General features: G+C 53.3%; 8 protein-coding genes across 8 annotated transcripts; 4 read left to right on the top strand and 4 right to left on the bottom strand.

Moving 5' to 3' along the window:
* Positions 1-60: 60 nt before the first annotated feature.
* SODALDRAFT_318843 (hypothetical protein) lies at positions 61-2,122 on the bottom strand (the record flags this gene model as incomplete). Its single annotated transcript, XM_028609410.1, has 6 exons — positions 61-84; positions 164-1,051; positions 1,120-1,281; positions 1,357-1,692; positions 1,767-1,916; positions 2,108-2,122. The coding sequence occupies 6 exons, from the start codon at positions 2,120-2,122 to the stop codon at positions 61-63; spliced, it is 1,575 nt and encodes a 524-aa protein (XP_028469891.1).
* A 4,136-nt stretch (positions 2,123-6,258) lies between these two features.
* On the bottom strand, positions 6,259-7,670 carry SODALDRAFT_326247 (superoxide dismutase 1 copper chaperone). The gene is made up of 3 exons (XM_028610121.1): positions 7,256-7,670; positions 7,089-7,166; positions 6,259-6,913 (listed from the first exon to the last, which is right to left on the bottom strand). The coding sequence occupies exons 1-3, from the start codon at positions 7,365-7,367 to the stop codon at positions 6,372-6,374; spliced, it is 732 nt and encodes a 243-aa protein (XP_028469890.1). The 5' UTR covers positions 7,368-7,670; the 3' UTR covers positions 6,259-6,371.
* A 503-nt stretch (positions 7,671-8,173) lies between these two features.
* Positions 8,174-9,178, top strand: SODALDRAFT_326245 (54S ribosomal protein L23). The gene is made up of 2 exons (XM_028610120.1): positions 8,174-8,229; positions 8,405-9,178. The coding sequence occupies exons 1-2, from the start codon at positions 8,209-8,211 to the stop codon at positions 8,921-8,923; spliced, it is 540 nt and encodes a 179-aa protein (XP_028469889.1). The 5' UTR covers positions 8,174-8,208; the 3' UTR covers positions 8,924-9,178.
* A 588-nt stretch (positions 9,179-9,766) lies between these two features.
* Positions 9,767-10,366, top strand: SODALDRAFT_374449 (hypothetical protein; the record flags this gene model as incomplete). The annotated part of the gene is made up of 3 exons (XM_028614678.1): positions 9,767-9,820; positions 10,041-10,161; positions 10,237-10,366. The coding sequence occupies exons 1-3, from the start codon at positions 9,781-9,783 to the stop codon at positions 10,364-10,366; spliced, it is 291 nt and encodes a 96-aa protein (XP_028469888.1). The 5' UTR covers positions 9,767-9,780.
* SODALDRAFT_326243 (uricase) lies at positions 10,204-11,783 on the bottom strand. Its single transcript, XM_028610119.1, has 3 exons — positions 11,690-11,783; positions 10,467-11,623; positions 10,204-10,389 (listed from the first exon to the last, which is right to left on the bottom strand). Exon 2 carries the CDS (start codon positions 11,497-11,499, stop codon positions 10,612-10,614), a length of 888 nt encoding a protein of 295 aa, XP_028469887.1. The 5' UTR covers positions 11,500-11,623; positions 11,690-11,783; the 3' UTR covers positions 10,204-10,389; positions 10,467-10,611.
* SODALDRAFT_354199 (hypothetical protein) lies at positions 11,556-11,994 on the bottom strand (the record flags this gene model as incomplete). The annotated part of the gene is made up of 3 exons (XM_028613698.1): positions 11,556-11,655; positions 11,776-11,831; positions 11,899-11,994. 3 exons carry the CDS (start codon positions 11,992-11,994, stop codon positions 11,556-11,558), a joined length of 252 nt encoding a protein of 83 aa, XP_028469886.1.
* Positions 11,995-13,080: 1,086 nt separating this feature from the next.
* Positions 13,081-17,661, top strand: SODALDRAFT_267304 (hypothetical protein; the record flags this gene model as incomplete). Its single annotated transcript, XM_028607543.1, has 3 exons — positions 13,081-14,027; positions 14,089-15,553; positions 15,658-17,661. 3 exons carry the CDS (start codon positions 13,081-13,083, stop codon positions 17,659-17,661), a joined length of 4,416 nt encoding a protein of 1,471 aa, XP_028469885.1.
* Positions 17,662-18,562: 901 nt separating this feature from the next.
* On the top strand, positions 18,563-21,312 carry SODALDRAFT_326239 (phosphomethylpyrimidine kinase THI20). Its single transcript, XM_028610118.1, has 7 exons — positions 18,563-18,804; positions 18,921-19,102; positions 19,298-19,768; positions 19,875-20,034; positions 20,166-20,316; positions 20,417-20,887; positions 21,023-21,312. Exons 1-7 carry the CDS (start codon positions 18,749-18,751, stop codon positions 21,059-21,061), a joined length of 1,530 nt encoding a protein of 509 aa, XP_028469884.1. The 5' UTR covers positions 18,563-18,748; the 3' UTR covers positions 21,062-21,312.
* Positions 21,313-21,491: the final 179 nt, after the last annotated feature.

Genomic DNA, 21,491 nt, shown 5'->3' with positions numbered 1-21,491 from the left:
CGGTGCGGTCTTTTGCACCTGGTTCATCTGCCCGTCTCCTGTGCGCCTCCGGGGTTTCGTCTACGGTAGTTCTTGAACCCAGACCTGCAATGTAGAGTTAGCGAACCATGTCGTCGAACAAGAGTGGAACGAATGAGAGAGGGAGAGAAGAAAATAAACTGACCTCCATCTTTCCGATTTCTTGCTTCGTCTTCCTCGCCATGCTCTTGACGGCCATAATGGCCATATCCAGGTCGTCCTGGTCGCCCATGGTAATCAATTCGCCGTCGGGCACATCGTCATCCCGGAACTTGATCTTGAACCTCTTGCGCAGGCCAAATTTGTCCCGAATGCGATCCACAAAGTCGTTGAACTCAACGGCGGTTCCGACCATGATGTACCGCACATCATCGGCGTGGACCTTGACGCGAACCTTTCGAATCTCGGGTCGTCGCGACGCGGTACGGCTGGTGCCCGAGGTCGTGCCTGACCGTCGCGGTTGGTTATTCGTCACCATTTCAAAATCGCCCTCGTCGAATGAGCCGTCATCGTAGTCGGAGCCATCGTCCTCCTCGTCGATGTACCGCTGCGGTGGCGGACGGCGTGCGCCCCGACTGCTCCGGCTCCCGCGACTGGTTCCCTGGTAGATGTCGTACAGCTCGTCAGGATAGCCATCGCCGGCTTCGTCATCGTCGCGCGTCCGCCGGGGCTGCTCACGGCGTGAGTAAGTTCGTGAGGGTGCTGCGCTCTGGTTGCGGCTGGGGCCGGCGTTGGTTGGGCGGCGTTCGGGCGGGCTGGTCGTTTTCTCGTATCTGCTGGGACCAGAGGTATCGATGCTGAGCTTGGCGAGCTGAGGCCTGGGTCCGTTGCGGACGGAGGCGCCGCGGCTCATCTGGCCGTTTCCACTGCCAGGCTTGTCGGCGTCGGGCGGAGGGGTGGGAGGGAAGACGTTGCGGTTGCCGGGGGGTTCGGACTGTTGTCTCCGGGACTGAAGACCGGGCTTGATGAGGTTTGTCGCGGCGTACGAGATATTGTCCGGTGGACGATCGTCCTTCACTTCCCGCCGTTGTTGCTACATGATAGTTAGCGTATTTGGCACCGCTTAACGGCGAAGCCGTCACTGGAGGGCAATGGACTTACGCTCTTGATTTCGGACCCTGCAAAACCGGTGAAGGCATTGGCACGGTCTGAGGCAGCGACGAGACGGGCCTTTCCGAGGTAGTCTTTTGTCTTCAGGTTGCGCACTTTGGCTTCGTTGGGTCTGTAGACGACGCCGACGGGGATAGAGAATACAGTGTAGCCCTGCATCAGACATGTCAATAGAGGTTCGTGGGCTGGACCTGGGGACGTCGGGTAGAGATAATGTGCAAATCATACCTCTGCCTCCTCGACGATCGCCTCGTCGATCACGTTGTGGTCCTCAACAACTTTCTCCTTGGCTGCGTATGAAAGGTCCTGCATACCGGCTTCCTTCTGTTGCAAATATATGTAGCAGAGGCCGCGGTTGAAGAGCACTTCACACGAGTAAAGCTTGAAAAGGAGGCCAAGTTGGGCGTAGTCGATCATAGTGTTGCCTCGCAAGTAGAGAAGGGTGTCGTTGAAGTTGGCCAGTGCTTCCTCAAAGTCCCCAAGCAAGAAATTCGACACACCCTGTTGGAAATAGGCAACGGCAAGGTATTGATCGAGCCGTATCGCGCGTTGGTAATGTTCGACCTGGAGACACGGAAGACGTTAACAAGCGGCACTCAGGCCGGGAGAAGCGGAACATGCTAACGAGAAGTACGTACGGCCCTTTCGTGCTCGCCTAGGGTAGCATAGATGACACCTATGTTGAAGAGGATTTTGGAGGTGTCGGCGATCTTGTCGAATGACTCCAGCGCTTCGTCAAACTCGTTGTTGTCATAGCGGGCCAGCGCCTCGACCCACGTTTCTATCTCCTATATTGCGGGAGCAAGTCAGTAATGCTCGTTCCGCCTTGTATATTTGCAGGTGTTGTGAAGAGGTCGGGCCCCTCGGTCGGTGTTATTATCATGTCCTTGCCCTCCCGTTCCCCTCCCCGCTCCCAGCAGACCTCGCGAACACCAACGAGCATCATGAATGAAATGGACTGGACCACCGACAAACCTACCTGTTTCAATGACATGGTGTGCTCAATTCAGTCTGATTGTGGCTCCTAGAGATTCCCGGACTTGAATTTGCTCGCACCGCGTTGCGCAGGCTGCACAAGAAATACAAGTGCTGTCCAGCGGCGACTCGACGACGGTTCGTACGTGTGTGTGTGTATGGCCGGGTACAAAGCAATTGTCGGGAAAACTGCACGACAGAGTCGGTTCCGGACTGAGAGGGGCCCTCGCAGGGTTATTACTGCGTTTGAGCTGGCCCTGCCAGTCAAAGTCGCTGGCTGCAGACGTGTGCTGCAGACGAGTTTCCCCGCTCTCTACTCTGACTGGGTAGGAAAGACTGCAAGGCCAAGAATGATTCTTGGCAATAAGTATTGGGCGGCAAAGCGGATTTGTTCAAGAGTTGACGTATGGCTGGAGCTTTGCTAGTAGACTTTTTTCGTGGGATTCTCAATGATTGAGCTTTTCGAACAGTGGAATGCCTTCACTGAGACCGGTGTCTGTTTGTTCGGAAGCCAGAAGACTGATGGAAGAGCACTAATAATTCACCCGGATAGTGCCTCGGGTTAATTTTATCGTTGAGCCTCGGAAGAGCCGGACTTGTAGATAATTAGTGGTGGAGGAATATGTCTCCTGAATATAGAGGGGACGGCTGCTTGTAAAGCAACTGACACAGGATTCTGTGCCTCGACAAGATGGCGAAGAAAGCCTCAGAAACAGAGACACACCGCAAGACGAGAGTGTGATCGCAATGCTGTCGTCGTGAGGGGTAGTCACACCTACAGCTGTGGCGTCGTAGTCGAGTCGAGGTATCTTATGAGCCAAGCTTGAATGTGGTCCGACGGTGGATCGTTTTTGTCAAGACGGAGTTGGTGAAGGCCGGTGTAAAGAGGGAAGTGCGGCAGAGAAACAAAGGCGATGGAGGAGAGAGCTCATGCAGCTGGAATCGGGAAAATCGGAGAAGAGATGGGTGGGTGGGTAGATACCTGAACGGGAAGCCAGCGGCTACGGGAAGTAGGGTACAATGATCGTTGATGGGCGAGTACAAACTGTTGGACAAGACGGCTAGGCGGGTCAGGGAGACATGGGGCCGGGGAGATCCAGAATATGGGAAAAAGCCAGGTTGACGGTATAGGTATGTCAGGTATGATGATGATTATGCAGGCAAAGTCGACTCGGGAATCGCGTTTCCCACTACGTATTAGGCCCTCGAGATCTCTTCTAGGAAAGCGAGCCTCTGCGCTTTGGTGCTTGTCGAGTACAACGTATCCGTACTTCCGTAAGAATAATGTTGCAGGGAGTCTGGAGCTTGGCGGTTTTGCGATTCTCGGGCAGGGGGTTGTGCTTCGTACGTATGTACCCTAAGGGGTGATGGGCTCCGTAAGAAGGGGAGGTTCCCAGACCTTAGCAGAACCAGATACGACCGGCCGAGACGCGGCTTGTCGATATCTGTGGATATTGGAACCCGTGCGCTGATCAGGGCCATTCAACCGATAGGTCTAGTCCGTCCAGTTCTATCCGTCGTTACGTTGTACGTTGTGCGTGACAGGCCAAGTCGTCAAATAAATTCTCCCACCACTCTCTTGCATAACATGATAATCCTCCACCTCTCTGGTGATTTTTTTGTGTCAAGCACACGAAGTCCTTCTTGACGGGAACCTCGAGGCCAGAGAGTCATGGGGTGGTGGTTGGCTGGAATGGGATGGGAACGATTCTGTCTAGGCTCTCGCCCGATCAAGAGCAAAGCATATGCATGGGATCGAACGTTTCGGTAGTGGAATCGCAGGAGGCACAGGCGAAATCGAGTCGAGAGGTTGAGTGGGGTGTCGCAGAAAAGGCGGGATGTTGCACTAATAGTCCGTGGGACCGTCCGTCGTCAACCACCGTCAACGTCCCACGGTACAACGTATTCTTCGTACACACCACGAGCAAGCGGCTCATTGGGCTCAAACATCGACTATTACCCCTGAACCTAGTTGACTGGTGCAGCTGCAGCCACCGTAAACCCAGGGCCCCTCGCTTCCCACGCAGCAACTGTTACAGCGGCGGGGCGCCATGACGGTGATTGGACGATTGCTAGCAGGGGGCCTCGGACGCCCAACTGCTTTGGGGGGCCAAGGGCGCGTAAAACACAGGCTAGAATTTGCCAACGATGAGACCCAGCAGTTGAGTATGCATTGCGTCGGGGGTTTTTCCCATAATAATTCCTCGTGGTTGATTTCGTGGCAGTACGGCACTTACCATCCCATCTTTCCCTGCAAATTCTACGTGGCATCCCACGACCACGACCTTCAAGGCCATGCACGATTGAAGCCCAGGGCCGAATGGGGAAATTCCATTTCGAACCATCCCTTTCTGGTGGCCTCGCCGGCTCGTGGTAGACTTGGAGTGTGACCCTGCGAAGCCAGGTGTTGAACCCCACGAGATCTATCAATGACATCACCTCAATAAGCGCCCGCATTTCGGCCAGCGGCGTGACGAGAGTGACAGGAGGGGGTGCCTCTCCACGATGCGAAGTGCGAAGAGCGAACAGCGAACAGCGACAGGACACGTCCATCCGGACATCACACAGCCAGATGTGGCCGAGACGTATGTACTGATCCAAGGTGCCTGCTCAACAGGACCGCCGTCCTTTGTGAGGGCACTGAGGGGTAAGACGAAGGTGCTGCGTATCATTCTCACAACGCCCATGTGTCGGCGACCTATGTCGATTCCATGGGCTGGGCGTGACGATGGACGGCCTTCTTACAGGCTCCGGTGGCGACGACGTGACCTATCAAGATAAAGATGGTGCTTTCTTTAAAGTTACGGGGCGGCCCATGTTCTAATGATAGATAGATATATGGGCCCTGGGATCTCGCCCAGGATATCGGGTTTTGGTCTATTTTGCCCTATTATGACGGCGAGTTCCTGCATTGGGTCGGCGCTGTGCGAACCAGCCCGAACCACAGTATCGGGCAGGTTGCTGGTGCAAGTTGGTGCATGTTGGTGCATGTTGGTCTAGCTTTGCCGCTGGTGGCTGTAACCGGTCGTTGACTCGCGACGTAATTGGAGAAAATTCCGATCGTGTGCAGTCTGGCATGCCACTGAGATAGGCGTATTTGCCATGTGACGCCTTCGGCGGTGATGAGTGTTGTCCAGGAGCTGCCAATGGTATGTATGTAAAACATCAGTCGTCGCTGAAGCTTTTCAGGAGAAGTGACGCATAGATTCGAATACGAGCTGAAGGTAGATTACCTATGTGAGTTTGTCGACGGCAGGAGCAACCACGTTGGGCACGGGTCTGCCTCCACGGAACCTGCCCAAGGTAGGTACAACTACAACTACAACAACAACACAGGAATATAATACTAACCTTACATCATTTCATTCGCAATGTCATGAGATGAGTAACCGATGTGTAAGGTACCTTAGCTTTCGCCGATCTGGTTATCAAAGGACATGAACGGTAGCTCAAGGGACGTCATTTGTCAACCTCGTGCAAGTATCAGTTCCTTCGTCGTCTTCATCTTTTTTTCTCTTTCCTTGGCGGATCATCAACTCTTCTTTACACTAATTACCTGCATTCGATCCAGAGCTACCTCGTTAATCCGATCTCGGGATATACACCTCAGCATCATTTACCTGCCCACCCCCAGGGCTACGGGTTCGTAAATCAGTTATGATCTGAACGCTCTTGAACTCTGTTACTGCCAGGTATATGAGACGGTATTGATAGCTACCTTATTCTGCGACACGGCAGTTGCTTAAGGGGAATGCCAGCCCGTATCGGCCTTATCCCCGCCCCCTGTTAGCTTGTTTCCCGTGTCGGGATCGCCTGTCGCAAGTCTCTGTGTTCTGATCTCTTCCAACAGGAAATAATTCGGATGTATCTTCTCGGCAACCGAACAGGGCCTTTGCCTAGCATATTTCTCCAGCCTCCGTTTCATACAGACGGCTTTGATTTGAAGCTAGGAGTTCAGATCCTCGTCTCGTCTCGTCTCGTCTCGTCCCGTCTCATCTCATCTCATCTCATCTCAGACAAGAAACTATCCAACTTTGACTCCCATGTGCTGGAGACTACGAAGTACTTACGGTGTCGAACAGGGAAACACCCGACAGTCGTCATAGGCCAAGCGCGTGGGTAAGAGAGGGTCGCTAAAAATCAACACTCATTTCTACGATATTCAGGTGACCGACGATGAGCCCCTAAAGACCTGGGTTACATCTCCATATATGCATCTAGTCATTTCCAAGAAAAAGTAGACAACGATTAGTCATAGATCGTGGCCATCATAACATCCCCCTCTTCACCTCGTCCCTCCTCTCCTCCCACAGAGTCTTTCCGGTGCAAGAGCATACTGTCTTGTCGTTATCCCATACCCCAGCGCTCCTGGCAATGACGCCCACCACGGTGTCCGGGTCATTCTTCGGGGGTCCAGCCGATTCGTCTTGTCTCGACACGACCATGGCGCGTCCAATGGCTTCCCAGATTTGGAAGGGATGGTTGATATATGCGCTGCCGCGGCCATCAGGTCCTACTGTGAGAGAACCCAGAATTCCTCTAGCTGCAGAGCCATCGTGCGCCCCCTGGTCCGACCAGATTCCTCCTGTCGAGGCAGCGCCATCCTTCAAATCCCCCGACTGTCGAATCGTCGCTTGGTACAATCCAGGGGCTACACCACGCACCGTGAGATCGATCAGTGTCGACGTGGGGGAAACCTGAACCATCCTCGCCAAGCCCCGGACATCCCGCTCCACCCCGTCGGCGGGAATCCCCCGGTTGGCAGTCGCATCAGATTGGAAGAAGGACTCGAGAATGCTGACGGCCGCGGCTGTACGGATACGATATCAGTATCAGTAACAAGGGTGTACGAACAAGTGACGATGCATGGGCGAGGAGTTATGGGCTGGCTGTCCCGAGCGGACCGGGACAGAAACAGCTTTTAATCAGCCAAGGGCAGCCCCGGCCAGGCGCGCACGGGCTTGTCTGGAATCTCTTGCACTTACAGTTTGATGATCCCGAGCCTCGCAGAATGGCGTCTCTCCCCGTGGCTTGAATGGCCTCCACGATGGCAGATGGAGCCGCTACGGAAACGAGGCAATAAAACGTCAGCTTACAGGTGGAATGAAAGAAACATGGCCAAGTCCAGTCGCGTTCTCTTGAAGAAACCCACCTGTGCCCTCTATCGAAACTAATTGGTCTTTCACATTGGCTTCGACTTTGTTGATTCCATTGAGTTTGTAAAGCGAATCTGAAACGGACTTGGCGCAACCGTCACATGTCATAGAGACCGCAAAGATGGTCTACCCAGGAGGCGTTTCATTAGCGGGGCTCTTTTAAGCCTGCGAACTGCCAAACGGTTTGCCCCTTAAAGATAACGCTGGCGAAAGAATTGTGGGAAACGAGATGTTGATCCTCCTGTCGCCTCTCCTCTTGTTCCTCCGAAAAATTCCATTTCCCTTTCGCTCGCTTCCCCCCTGACTACGATGACTCTCCAACGTGGGCAGATCATGAGGTGGGACAACAAACCTGAAAGGGGTGTGAGGCCGTCATCTCCAAGAAAATCGCGGGCGGTGACTAAAAGAGTGACCTGTATTTCAATAAAGTTTAAGAGAGAGTAGAGCACTGTCGGAGAGCGGAGGGGTCGATAAACAGAACGGTTCGGAATGCGCAAGAGTAATGAAGAGAGACAAGTTTCAGGGACTACTAGCACGATAATACAATCTGATAACTTGTTAACTGCGACGTTTCCATGGATATCCACACTCATCTGTGGGTTGATTTGAAATCGCCACAAGCCGAGTCCCGGAGTTGGTCCCTCGATTCCTTGTCCACCGTCGGATCTCGCAACCAGTTGGCCGGACGTCGGACCTGACAATGAATGTCACGTGACTTCAACCTGATTACATACTCGGCTTCCTCTGGCGATCCACAGCGACCCATCTTGGCATCAAACTTTCCAGAGACACCACGGAAGCCCCAGTATGCCTCACCGACCGGACAGCGACCGCGATTAGGACGACAACCAATACTGAATGGCCTTGAGATCAAGAATACATTGAGATCACCTCGAGTGTAGAACAGTTTGCTACCGTGAGGGCGTAGACCCTCGCTGATCCGCCCAAAATGTCACAAAACATCGGCCTGGTAAGCTCTTTCTTCCCTCAAGCTCTCTCCCTCTCCCTCTTTTTCTTTCACGCCCTCCGCCAACACCACACATGATCTCTTTCCCACATGATCTCTTTCCCACATGATCTCTTTCCCACATGATCTCATTCCGAGTCATTGCCGTCGCTGATGGAATGATTTCTCATTCTTACAGACGCGGCTCTCCTACTCTCGCGTCTGGCACCAGATCTCCGCAGCCGCTCTGCACCCAACCCTATCCACGCAGCCGTCCGTCACACCCCCTTCACTAGGCCGGCTTGCCTCTCGCATCGCGGTGCTCCTCATGGGCAAGCACAAGCCGACATGGGACCCATCGACCGACTGCGGCGACTACGTCGTCGTGACCAATTGCGCGGCGCTTCACGTCACGGGCCGCAAGAAGTGGCAGAAGACCTACTACAGGCACACGACGCGGCCCGGCTCCCTCAAGTCCGTCACCATGGACGTGCTCATGGCCAAGCACGGCGGCGCCGAGGTGCTACGCAAAGCCGTCAGCGGCATGTTACCGAAGAACCGCCTGCGCGAGAAGAGATTAGCACGGCTGAAGGCTTTTGAGGGTCCTTCGCACCCGTATAAGCAGAATATTGTGCAGTTTAACGGCGTCAAGGTCGGTGAGAATGGGTGGGAAGATGCTGTCAAGGCGATTCGTGAAGCGGGGATGAAGAGACTGTAGGGTAGAGGAAGCGGGGAGCATATGTGCTACCTGGCTGCCGTGACGCTTGGGGACCTTGCTGGCGGATGGTCCGAGGACGCAGATGGATGGCGCAGTGCCGAAGCTTTGAAAGGCAAACGGCGTGTATAGGTACTTTGTACTATATTATTGTCATGACTTTGCTTGTTGGAAAGGACGAGATGAATCCAAGCAATCATGGCCATTTTGGCACCACAACAGAGCATAACAGGAATCATCTAATCCCATGTCGTCTACTACCAGCCACTGAGCACCACCACGTACATTGTTCACGAGTTCAGGGTCAGGAGATGGTATGGCTAAGATTATCTACTCCGGCCCAAAACGTGCTCTAAGACTACCGTCAGACCTCGATGTCCGTAATCGAATGGCAACGACTAGTGGCCATGACAACGTCTTTGCCTGTCTCAACAAGCCTCGCTCTTATATTGTTTCTCTACGATGTTATTTGTAGTGGGGACAAATCGCAGATCAAACACAAGAAAAGAGAAAAAAAGGAAATTAAGAAGACGACATAAAAAATATACAACACCGGGTATTCGCTGGTGGTCACCCACCCAACTACTAATCCGGCCCTCACTGGCTTATCTAGGGGAGAGCGGACGGGATCCCGAGTTTTCCAGTGGGTATGGTCGTATATACTTGTCCTTCGTAATCGTAGACCTTATAAAGGGTCCAAAGAAAATGGAATTAAGAACCGAGACGCAATAGTAAGAGCATAGAACACCCTGTATCCGCCGACCACGGCCGAGCTAACTAACTACTTGAGTATCATAAGGCCGGGACCTTATAAGAGCTTCTACGCAGACCTGTCTCCGAGGTGAAGCGGCTTTCTCATAATGTCTAAGCCAACGACCACAGGTGGGCAGAAAGACGCAAGTGAAGCTATCCGGTATATACATTCGCGAGGCATTATTCACGGCGATATCAGTTGTCGCAACTTCCTCACCACAAACGATGAGACTCCGTCGCTAGCCTAGCAGACTTTGGCGGAGCGAGAATTGACGGGGCTAAATGCCTCGAATTCCCACCTGTCCGATGAAGACCCGGTCGTGGCCGTGACTTGACCGAAGATGGTCTCTCTCCGGACTCAGTACAGTGCTCTACGAGATTGCGACAAATAAACAACTGGACGAGGATATGGTCGAGGCTGAAATAAAGCGGCGTTTCCAGACACAAGAGTATCCAAGCTTTACGGGAAATTTCACCTCGTCTGAAGAGTATCATTCAAGGCTGCTGGGAGGGGAATTATGAATCAGTAATGCGAGGTGTCGCAGACATCGATGTGCCTGCAGCGAGGGAGGCTCGTCGACTTCGTTAGAGGACTACGTGCTTGCTATGTTTTCCACGGGGAGGACTTGCCTCACCGGCTTATCCTGGGGAGAGAGGACGGGTTCCCCAGTCTTTCAATGGGCATGGTCGTAAATCGAAAGCTTCAAAGAGCAAGACTATTATATAGTCGAATCAATTGATTTATTCATTCAACTCGGAATCCAAACCGGCCAATGAATATGGGTCTACATACAAGAAACAATACCTTAGAAACGCCTGACCACATGCACCATGACCAATGGGTGATCCTGCCTCGTACCAAGACAAACCCTTCTTCCTCTGCCGAGAAAATAGAGCATAACTTTCACTCCACGAGAAAAATAGAGAAATGAACTGGTCTATGACCGAGTAACCTCGCATTTAATGAGACCGTTCGGACCGGACTGAGGAGCATAGACCTCGGCATCGGCACCCGTGTTCTTCAGGCCCTTGTGCCAACTGAGGTCGATTTCGAAGTAGTGCTTGTTGGGGAGAGCATAGCTGACGGACTGCGTCTCCGGGACGGCGGCGAGGATCTGCTCGCACATCTTGTACATGGTATTCTGGACGCTGGCGCTATTGTCCTCGGCGAAAGTTTTCAGGGTGATGGTGCGGGCAGCCTCCCAGGCGCCATCGAAAAGGGCGGCAGACTCCTGAACAGCCGGGAGGCCGGTCGGGAAGGACCAGGTCCAAGAGGCGTCTACATCGGTGGAAAGGATGCGGTCCCAGGTCTCGGGGAGGGTGGTGTATTCGTCGCGTACGAAGCCGTGGAAGGCGGAACCCGTGGACTTTAGGACGGTGAGCTTCTGGATGCCGCTGGTGAGGCGGACGCCCTCGTCGCGGGAGACGCGGGCTGAGACGATGCGGGTCTCTTCGCCGTCGCGCAGGAAGGAGTGCGGATGCGGGCGACCGTCGACTTCGTAGCGAGTCCAGCGGTGGACGACGACCCGGACGTTGGCGGCATGGATGTGAGCATAGGTGTCGAGGAAGTGGGTGCCCAAGATGGAGGCGTATAGCTCTGGTGGGTTGACCGGGTGCTCCTTGGCCTTGACGTAGATGGTGTTTTTAATGGAATCAGTGGCCACGACAACGGAGTTGTCGGCGATGGTGTACGAGGTGTCGATGGAGCCCTCGAGGAGACAGCAGACCGTCATCTCCGTGACGGCCTGTCTGCCGCCCTCTTCCTTTGAGACCTTGAAGACGCGGACATTGTCCTTGCCATAGCGGGCGGAGGCGAGCGAAGGCATTGTTACAGGGTTGAAATTAAAGGACGGTGAAGAGTGGGATCAATGGGCGTCCTTCTTTAGGGAGGTTCAGAACCTGGAAGAATGTCGATTTTGAAGATCTCGTGCGAGCACTGGCAGTGAGGGGCTGCTTCGGTGTGTGGTATGATAAGCACGGAGCTATGACGAGAGGTGCGATTGGACGGGCAAGTACCTAATAATAAGAGGCAACTCGAAATTGAAGTATCTAGATATTCACGACGAAAAAAAAAAAAGGAAAGAAGGTAAGGTAGCCTTCACCGTTGAGATGGTGTAATTACTGTCTCGATATATAGGTTTTCTTGTAGAGCCTTGATCTGAAGGCAAGCCATATATCAGACGATACAGTGATGATAGAGCTAAGTTGAGCTAGATTCGACATACCCAATGAGGGGCGCCGGTCGCGGGGCTCGGGAGAAGCAACGGGGCAGTGGTCTCACCAAAAGTGCATACAGCCCGCCGGAGCCCGCCGATAACCATCGTGGAGGATATGCCCGCCACAGGGGGCTTCCGCGGTTTCTTCTATAAGCAAGCCACACTATCCGTAATAATATAGCGTAACCGTAAAAGGATAAATACGATAAAAAACCGGCTAGATTAAGGGTTTCAAAATTAATTGTATTAAAGCCGTAAAACTGTGGTTAAAAACGTCTGGTTATAGGAGGCAAAATTGATGCCCGGTAATCCTATGGATATCCACCATCCGTGCCTAAACGCGTAATCGGCTGTTAGGTTGTTCCATCCCCAAGGGAGGTCTGTGCGACATATTCCAGCCACTGAAACTTTCTTGCTGTGGCTGATTAACACTCGGACCACCTGAGTGCTGAGTAAATCCCATGTGGGTTTTTGTTGGTGGGGGAGGGAATGCAACAGGAATAATTACTAATAAGTGCACCTCTTATTACCATCTCTAGGTTGTCGGCTTCACCAAGGGCAGCTGTAATACGAGGTCGATAACAACAACAACACCAGCTAGTAGTCGTACCCCTTAACAATCTTAAGCAAGGGAAGCGCGCATTTTTATTCTTCTTTTCTTAACCTGTTCTATTTTCTGACTTATCCCCTTTGTGCATTTGCTCTCTTTCCCGGGCACATCTGCACAGGCTGGAGAACTTACGACAATATCTTCTTTGGTATGGCCTATCATTGACAGTTTATCCTCTATCTATCTTTTCTTTCCGGCCTGCATATCCTAGCCTCCAAACCTTTATTTACTTCCTTACGTCTGCCTATGCACCTCTAATTCCGCCTCTAACTCCGCGCTTCATGGCGAGGCCGGCTCCTCAATTGTCCGACAGCCTTTTGCGGAAGTGATACTGATCACACACCCCGCAGGACCTCGGTAGCATTTCTCCGTCTCTACCTAAGCCCACGAGGCATCGTTACATTACTTCATCGCATCTGTGGTCGATTCTTGCGAGCGGGACTCGAGCGGTCAAAGCCCTCCACGTCGGACTTCCCTACAAATCTGTCCATACACCATCTCTCGATAAAACAGTTGCCCGAATGCCACGTTCTTGGAAGCCCGAAAAGAAGCTGCGGAAACCTTAGAGAGGTTTTGCCGCCATGCTGGGCGCATCCCGGGAGAAGGGACATCCGCCCCCGCAGCAGTCTGCCTCGACCACAACCCCCCGCCCAAGTTTCGATCGCGATGGAAGCTCTTCGGTCAACCTCAAGCTCCCCGCCGGACCTGCTGGTCATGGTACCGTTGGTCCTAGGAGCGTCGCTGCTTCCTCCCTCAGCTTCGCTCCTCGTGGGTCCTCCCTCAACCCGTCCATGGCCCCCGGCAGCTTCAGTTCCGAGCTGCGCAGCCAGATGAATACATCCCGTGCTGGGTCTCGCCTCGAAATGCATAGCGGCGAACGACTCGACGATGACGACAACGCCTCGCTCACCGAAAAAAACCTCAACAGTCTGCGGGAACTACTCAATCGCGAACATAAAATAAAGGAGGGGAGCGAGAACATGCTAGAAGCGCTCAATTCCAAGAAGGCCAAGCAGACCAAGGACCAGAGGGCGCGGGTTGAGGCCGAACTCATCGCGTCCAAAAACAAGATTAAGGAGCTCCATCAGATGATAGCCGATGTGCAGAGGATGAAGGAAACCCCCGCTACTCCTATCAGGAACCGTACTGGTGACGCTTGGCCCCATTCTAACGGCCTACGCTCCCCGCCAAGTGCCTCACGGAGTGGTGCTGGTTCCGACTTTGACGACTATTCGGAACAGTCTCCCACTTTTACTCTGACCGAGATCCTCCAGGCTCTGGAAGTCGAGGGCCTCGGCCCTGAATACTACGTCAGCAGAGCTAACAGTCTTGTCGATTTGTTGAAGAGGCATCCTACCTTGAAATACGATCTGGTATGGCCCGTCTTCGGATTGCGTATGCAGGTGATGCTCTTGAGTGAGGCGCGGGAGGTGGTTGCTGCCGGGTACCGCATGGTCCGCTATGCGATTTCCGATGTGTCATCTCTCAAAAAGATCAGAGAACTCAACACGGATTATCTAGCGATAACGTGGGTGGCGCACACTCTAGTTTTATTGATCAGTGAGTATGTCAAGGCTAACCGGGTACAGGTCGCTGATCAAAGATCGGAAAGCGGATCTGGAACGCGAGCAGGCCCTCAAGTTTGTGCGTGCGTTCCTTGAAGTGAAAGGCGGAGTCCAACAGATTTCAAGGGCCGTCGTCCGGGCCGTCGCTGCCGTCGCCGCACAGGTCGACGACAGGTTAAGGTCGATGTGTCTTCAGACCCTCGCCGAGCTGCTCATAAGAGACCCAGCGCTAGTTGTCGCTTCGGGCGGCCTACCTCCGATCTCCGAGGCTCTCATCGAAGGGACTTACAAGTCTCCAGACACGCTGGCCTCCTCCTTCATGTTTCTCCTCGACCGGCCAGAGAAGAGAAAGTATCTACGCTCGGGTTATGATCTGGAAGTCCTGTTTACGGCCTTTACCGATATCACCCTCGCAACCGAAAGCCTGCTCAAGCAGAACTCGCGCGCCATCGCCAAGGTGCTCAAAAGCTGGTCTGGCTTGATGGTCTTGGGGATGCGGGATTTCCGTGCGATCAAGTCTCTTGTTAGTAGCATGGTGCTTCCGAACCCCTTGATCAAAGAGACCGTCATCGACCTCCTCTTCGCCATTCTCCGCATAAAACCCCCTTCTTGGGCCTCCTCGTTCCTGGCAGGCCGCCGGCTCACGACGTATGGGAGAGTGGCTAGTCTCAAGTCGATTTCCACCCCCACTACAGCGTCCACCAGTTCCGGAGGTCCGACCCACGAGGAAGATACCATTGAAGAGCAAACTTTCCTCGACCACTACACGGCATTACTTCTCGCCGTCCTCGTCAAAGCCGACCTCCTCCCGAGCCTCCTACACGTTGCGCGAAATAGCGAAGCCCATCTAACGAGGAAAACGTGCCTACTTATTGGTGAGGTTCTCAAGCTGGCCAGCAGGTTGCTGCCCCCGTCATGGAGCCGCAGTCTACCCTTACTCCCGGAGCTTTTTGCTGCGGCGACTCAGTTCAAGGATGATGATAGGTTCATCTCCTCGGGCATCATCTACCAGATCAGCTCCGTGAGCAAGACTCTGTATAGGACATCAGACACCTCATCGAGCATCGGGTCACCGTCGGTTGACAATCTGAACGCCCTTAACGAGGAGCAGCAGAAAGGCAACCCCGGTGTGGTCATCCACGACACGGTCTTCAGGCAGCTGCTGGTGGACTCCAACGTCTTGAACAGCTCGAACTACCTAAAGTGGAACTGGGATACCATTCTCAGGATGATTGACGGGCCGCTGCAGAATGGCAAGAGGCTCGAGGAGACGATCAAAGTCTCCAAATTCATGAACCGCATCATGAGTTTCTACAGACCTTTTAAGAACCGGTTTGCCGACCTCACGAGCAACAAAAACACGCAAAAGTACGTTAGAGCCGGCTGTGCGTTGATGCACTCGTTGCTCCAATCGCCCGAGGGAGTAAAATTCTTGCAGGACAGCAAGTTGCTACGGCAGTTGGCCGAATGCCTGGCCCAGTGTGACCCAGTAAGCTTTTGTGCCAGGAGCCTTTCCGTCATGAATCGTCATGTGCCACCTTCCTTTTTTTCTTCTTTTTTTTCGGTGATCGCTGTGCTGACACTCCCTTGTAGAGCAGCGGTCTGACTTCGTCTGATCCCATCTTCGCACCCGGTCGGCTTCAGACGACGCTTTCCGCCGGGTATTTCCCTATGCTGGGCATCCTCAGTAGCGATCCCAAGGGCCAGGAGCTCTTGCAGCGCTGGAGGATGTTCAACATGATGTATCACATTATTTCGCACAAGCAGCGGCCGGATCTGATCAAGCTTCTCCTGACCAACTTCGACTATAGTGTCCCCGGCCACACACGAGTGCTTATAGAACAAGCCCTGACGGCTGGCACGAGGGACATCCGCATCATGGGTACTAAAATTCTGCGCAAGTACGCCACGCGGCCGTTCAACGATAATATGCGAGACCACGACAAGGTCGACTGGAAATGGGCCATTAAGAGGCTGGTCGATCAACTGTACGACCCAGACGTCGAGGTCTGCCGGACGGCTGTGCAGATTCTCGAGAAGGCATGCAATAAGAAAGCGTACCTCGAGTATGTTGTGCAATGCCGCCCCGCTATGGACCACCTCGGGGAGCTGAGCGCGCCGCTGCTTCTCCGTTTTTTGTCAAGTTCGAGCGGCTATCATTATCTTGATGGCCTCGACTATATTAGCAATGAAATGGACGACTGGTTTTTGGGGAGGAATGATTCCTACGTTGATCTAATCGAGACGAGCCTTGCGAAGGCTTTCTTCGATAACCCAGACGAGCAGCAGGGCCGCATCAGCATGCTAGGTCAGACAGAAGCCGAGGCGATGGAGCCGGAGAGCCACCTTCCGCCCCACTTCTACCGGGAGCTCGCACGCACGGAGGAGGGATGCAAGATGCTGCGGGAGAAGGGACATTTTAGCGATTTCGCGAACACGATACGAGAACATGGCATGCAGTCGGCCGATCCCGAGCTGATTCTCAAAGTGAAGGGATGCATGTGGGCCGTCGGGAACGTAGGATCCATGGAGCTTGGGGCGCCCTTCGTCGAGTCTTGCGACGTGGTTGAGAATATTGTCAAGATCGCACAAGAACACGAGGTCATGAGCATCCGGGGGACGGCATTCTTTGTGTTGGGTCTCATTTCCCGATCCGTCCATGGCTTGGAGATCCTCGCGGGGTGCGGCTGGGACTCGAACCTGAACCGGAGGGGTCAGTCCCTTGGCTTCTGCATTCCCAATGACCTGTCCAAGTTCTTCTCTTTCGTTCCTTGGAAGCACACGATCGCCGCCTGTATCCGGCTCCCCGACACGCAAAAGACGATCCTGACACCTCCGCCTCCCGTGGCGGCGCGGCCTCCCCTCGAAAAGGGGAATTTGCCCCCACCCCACGACAAAGAAGCTGTCAATGAAACGATCATCGACTTGGTCGTGGACCTCAGCAACATCATCCTGTACAAGCGGGCGATTAGCGAATTGAAGCAGATCAAGCAGAACAACGCGGCGGGCTTCAGGGATCCCAAGCTCTTTAAGAGGGTCATGGCCATGCTCGAGTACAACCATTACCGGCTGCCTATCAGGCGGATGGTTATAGAGTTGTTCGACAAGAGCGTGTTGCGGAGCATCGTGTTCGAAGAGGATGGCGCCGACGAAGACGAAGACGACACCGCATACCCGGACCAGAGGATTGAAAAAGACAAAAGGGGAAAGGAAGAGAAGACCAGGCAGCCGGATGAGGACGGGCGCAGCATGTCGTCCTCCAGCGACGAGATGCGGACTGAGAGACAAAGGAGCGTCTCTGATCCCGCTGAAGTACACGTGCACACCCACATGGGCCGTAGGTCCAGGAAGGACGCCCGTGCCGAACGCCCCCAGAGCATCTCGGACCCAGCCAATTTTGACGAAGATGGTCACGGAAGGATGAACACTAGTGGCTGGGACAGTGAGTCATCTTCTTTGGGGGAGGAAGGGGAGAGGCAAGAGAGGCAGAGGACCATTTCGGATCCGGCGGATCTTGAAAAGGACACCCGAGCGCGGAATGGCCGACCGTCCAGCGGAGTTTCCGAAGCTTCAAGCACGTCTCTCGACTCGGAGTGAAAGGCGGGCGTAACGCTTGGGCGACCAATATCGTACTATACCCAGATGACAGGCATTTGCAGCCAAGCTGTCTCCATAGTCCCGTCCATGCATGCGATTGCATGAGAAGAACGAATGTTCGAGGGAGGAGTCAGCGCGGGCCCTTTTCCCGGGGGTTTTTTCCGTCTTTTTTTTTTTCCTCCCTTTTCCTCATTTTTTCTCATTTTTTCTTTCTTTTTTGTTTGAAAAACAGGTCTCTCTTTTGTTTGTTTCCTTTCAAGTTGGGAACGATTGGGGTCTGAACTGTTGGCCGAGGCCAAAGGATGCGATGTGAGCCGCACTGAATAAGAGGCTCTCGCTATGTTTGGACAAGGCCTGCGGGACCCATATCTCTTTGTATTTTATGATCTTGCGAAGATCTGTCTTGAGGAACAGATAGCTTCTGGTTATAGGGGGGCTTGGTCATCTCGTTTTCACTTGTCGGCAGCGAAAAGGGGGGTGGTTGGAGCCAGGGGGGAAGGCGGAGTTAGGAGGCAACAAGTGATGCTTGTCATTTCTTTGCAAAATGAAGCAGACAGTTAGGATTATCTAGGATGTACCGAATTGAGGTCATCTCAAACTACCCAAGCGATTTCTTTTTATCGTGGCATCTCACTTTCTACGTGTGCATGACAACCTGTACGTCCGACTGGAGATTAGAGGAACAACTTGTTGACGAGACACTGTTGGCTAGCTTGATCACTTCATCGCCTATGTGGATAGATACTAGTACTGTACATCAAGTACGCGCTATAATTACTTATGCCCAGAGCCCGTCGTGCAAATGACCTTGGCAAGGAAAATTTGGGGCATAGAGGAGGGGTGGTTTCCTTTTTGTTTTTCTCCTGTTTTTTTACTTGGCCGATTTTCCCCCGCTTTACGACGCCGAGTGCCGGACCTTTACAGTATAACTCGACGGCCGATTGTAATCCGCTATCGGTGCCATTCCGGGAAGCTTTTACTCCGTAAATTCACGTTACGTCGGTTTCGCTTTCTCAACTTTGATCTCCTGGCTTCCAGTAAACATACCTTCTCAGAGGAGAATTCATCAACTTCATAACCCTTCACAATGGATCAGCCTAGGAGAGTCCTCGTAGTTGCTGGGTCCGATAACTCTGGCGGGGCGTGAGTGACTCTTTTTTTTTTTTTTTTTTTTTTTGTTACTTTTTCTTAACTTCCCCTCTTAACCACGAGAAAATCATCACCAGCTTTGGGGAACTGAATGCTAATAATCCTCTTAGGGGCCTCGAAGCTGACCAAAAGGTCATCGCCGCGCATGGATGCTACGCGCAGACGGCCACGACGGCTCTGACTGCCCAGGACACCAATGGCGTGTACGACGTCCACCATGTACCGGGAGAGTTCCTGGCCAAGTTGATCAAGCTGTGTGTTGAGGATATCGGGGTCGATGTGGTTAAGACGGGTGAGTTGACTTTTTCTTCTTCTTTCTTCTTCTTCTTCTTTTCTTTTCTCCTCTCCTTCCCCCCTCCCTTACCCTCTGGTATAGGGCGATACAGACAACACTTGCTCAACCGCCTCGAACCATTGGGAATTCTTGGGCCCTTCATTCGGAAAACGGGGTTTTGGGACAAACTGACGTGACAATGCAAACAAAAAGGCATGCTCGCCTCTGTCGAAAGCATTAAAGTGGTTGCCGAAAGCCTCGAGAAGTACAACCTGAAGAAAGTGGTCATCGATCCCGTCATGGTGGCCACCAGCGGCGCTGAACTCCTTCCCCGCCAAGCAGTGCGTGAGCTCATCTCGGACCTCCTCCCGCATGCCACCGTCCTTACGCCCAACGTCCCTGAAGCTAGGCTTCTCCTCTCCGAGGCGGGGCAGTCGCCGCCGGAGATCCGGAGCGTCGAGGACCTAGAAACCATCGGACGGGCGGCTCGAAGCCTGGGTCCTGAGTGGGTTCTCGTCAAAGGTGGTCACACGCCCATGACGTCCGGTCTGCTGGTCGCCGAGACGGACGATGAGAGGGAGGTTGTCGTGGACGTGCTCTGCGGACCTGGGGATACGGTTGTGAGGTTCGAGACACCGTTCCAGGGGACGAAGAACACGCATGGGACTGGTTGTTCCTTGGCCTGTGAGTCACCTGCTGACCCCATTCCCATCTATCTCTCTTTCTTCCTCTCGACTGCTTTGTTTGATGGCGAAGCTTTTCGGATCAAGAACCTAACAGATGGGTTAAGCGGCCATTGCATCAAACATGGCCAATGGCCTTCATGTCATCGATGCTGTCAGGAAGGCTGTCTGGTACATTGAGGCGGCCATTCGCACCGCCCCTGACTTTGGGAAGGGTCATGGACCGTTGAATCATTTCCATTCGACTTACAAGCTTCCCTTTGCGCCGTAAGTAATCCTGACGGAACTCTTCTTCTTCTTCTTCTTCTTCTTCTTCTTCTTTCTCTCCTGCCATCTCTCTCTCAACCCCCCCCTCCCCTTTGCCCCGAAAAGGTTCTTGTGCTCATCATTTCATTTAGGGGGCGTTTCATCGACTATCTACTGGACCGCCCAGATGTCAGGGACGTGTGGAAGACATTTGTGTACCACCCATTCGTCATGGCCATGGGAGCCGGCACTCTTCCCGTAGAGTCGTTCAAGGGATACCTGATTCAGGACTACCTGTATCTTGTGCGTTCCTTCTTTTCTACAACCTTTTTCTCTTCCTCTCCCTCACCCCAAGACATCGTCGACCATTGTCAATGAGGGAGTTAACAAGCCTCGCTCGCAGGTCCATTTCGCTCGCGCCAACGCCCTGGCCTCCTACAAGGCGAAGCAGATAGAGGATGTGGTGGCAGGAGCGAAGATTGTGCAACACATCGCCCACGAGATGAAGCTGCACATCGACTACTGTGCCCAGTTTGGCATCACGGTGCCGCAGATCGAGGCGACGATGGAGCACCAGGCCTGCACGGCGTATACACGGTACGTGTTGGATGTCGGGCAGAGCGAAGGTTGGCTGGCGCTGCAAGTAGCCCTGGCGCCCTGCCTCCTCGGGTACGGGGCCGTCGGGAAACAACTGCACGCCGACCCGGCGACGGTGCGCCAGGAGAACACGTTCTGGCCCTGGATTGAGAACTACGTCGCAGAAGACTATGTCGCGGCTGTCCGAACGGGGTCGGAACTAATGGAGAAGCACGCTGCCGCCGTATCTCCTTCGGGTTTGGAGCGATTGGTCGAGATCTTCATCCATGCTACCAAGGTGTGTCCTCCCTTCCTCTCCTTCACTCTTCTCAAACCCGCTTCGCCACTTCTTCAATGTGTCCAACACGCTTTACCCTTCCCGCCTCCCTCCCCCAAGGCAGTTTTGGACCGACTGACATGGAGGAAATGACAGATGGAGATTGGCTTCTGGGAGATGTTTCCCTGTCAATAATGCAATCTAGGTGCATTGGATGCTTCACGGAGTATTTTTCCAAGTAATGTCTGGGGCTACGGCGCCTCTGATGAAATGAAGCAGGACATTAAAGAGGATAGCGGAAGTGAACGGAGGCTTGATCCGTGACATAGGCCGAAATAGAAGCCGGCGTCGGTTGACGAAAAGAAATGGGTCTATAAGCAAATAAAAAAGTAAACCCTCTCAGTTTTGCAGTCCTGATACCAGTGACGGCAGAGGATATGGGAACTGAAGTTCGCACATGTCCTCGCACAGGTTCCTTTTGCCCCCCCCCCCCCCTTTTTCTTTTTTTTCTTCTTTTCTTTTTGGCCTCGCCACTCAAACCATGTTTGCGACGTGATAATCGGTAGATAACGATAAGGATGATTAAGCGTAGGCACTCTTGCGCCACAGGATGAGTTAGTCCGTT

The sequence above is a fragment of the Sodiomyces alkalinus genome (assembly GCF_003711515.1).
Source record: "Sodiomyces alkalinus F11 unplaced genomic scaffold SODALscaffold_1, whole genome shotgun sequence".
Taxonomy (NCBI): Eukaryota; Fungi; Ascomycota; class Sordariomycetes; order Glomerellales; family Plectosphaerellaceae; genus Sodiomyces; species Sodiomyces alkalinus.
Note: the sequence above shows the minus strand (reverse complement) of the source record. Positions and strands in the feature narration are given on the sequence as shown.

Bases quoted from the DNA above. Each gene is read 5' to 3' on its own strand.
- SODALDRAFT_326243 (XM_028610119.1), bottom strand. From the start codon at position 11,499: ATGCCTTCGCTCGCCTCCGCCCGCTATGGCAAGGACAATGTCCGCGTC.
- SODALDRAFT_326239 (XM_028610118.1), top strand. From the start codon at position 18,749: ATGGATCAGCCTAGGAGAGTCCTCGTAGTTGCTGGGTCCGATAACTCT. The intron at 19,769-19,874 runs GTGAGTCACCTG...AGATGGGTTAAG, and splicing joins GACTGGTTGTTCCTTGGCCT to CGGCCATTGCATCAAACATG. The intron at 20,035-20,165 runs GTAAGTAATCCT...CATTTCATTTAG, and splicing joins TACAAGCTTCCCTTTGCGCC to GGGGCGTTTCATCGACTATC.
- SODALDRAFT_326247 (XM_028610121.1), bottom strand. From the start codon at position 7,367: ATGACATGTGACGGTTGCGCCAAGTCCGTTTCAGATTCGCTTTACAAA. The intron at 7,167-7,255 runs GTGGGTTTCTTC...TCGTTTCCGTAG, and splicing joins AGTTTCGATAGAGGGCACAG to CGGCTCCATCTGCCATCGTG. The intron at 6,914-7,088 runs GTAAGTGCAAGA...GTATCCGTACAG, and splicing joins AGGCTCGGGATCATCAAACT to CCGCGGCCGTCAGCATTCTC.
- SODALDRAFT_326245 (XM_028610120.1), top strand. From the start codon at position 8,209: ATGTCACAAAACATCGGCCTG. The intron at 8,230-8,404 runs GTAAGCTCTTTC...TCATTCTTACAG, and splicing joins TGTCACAAAACATCGGCCTG to ACGCGGCTCTCCTACTCTCG.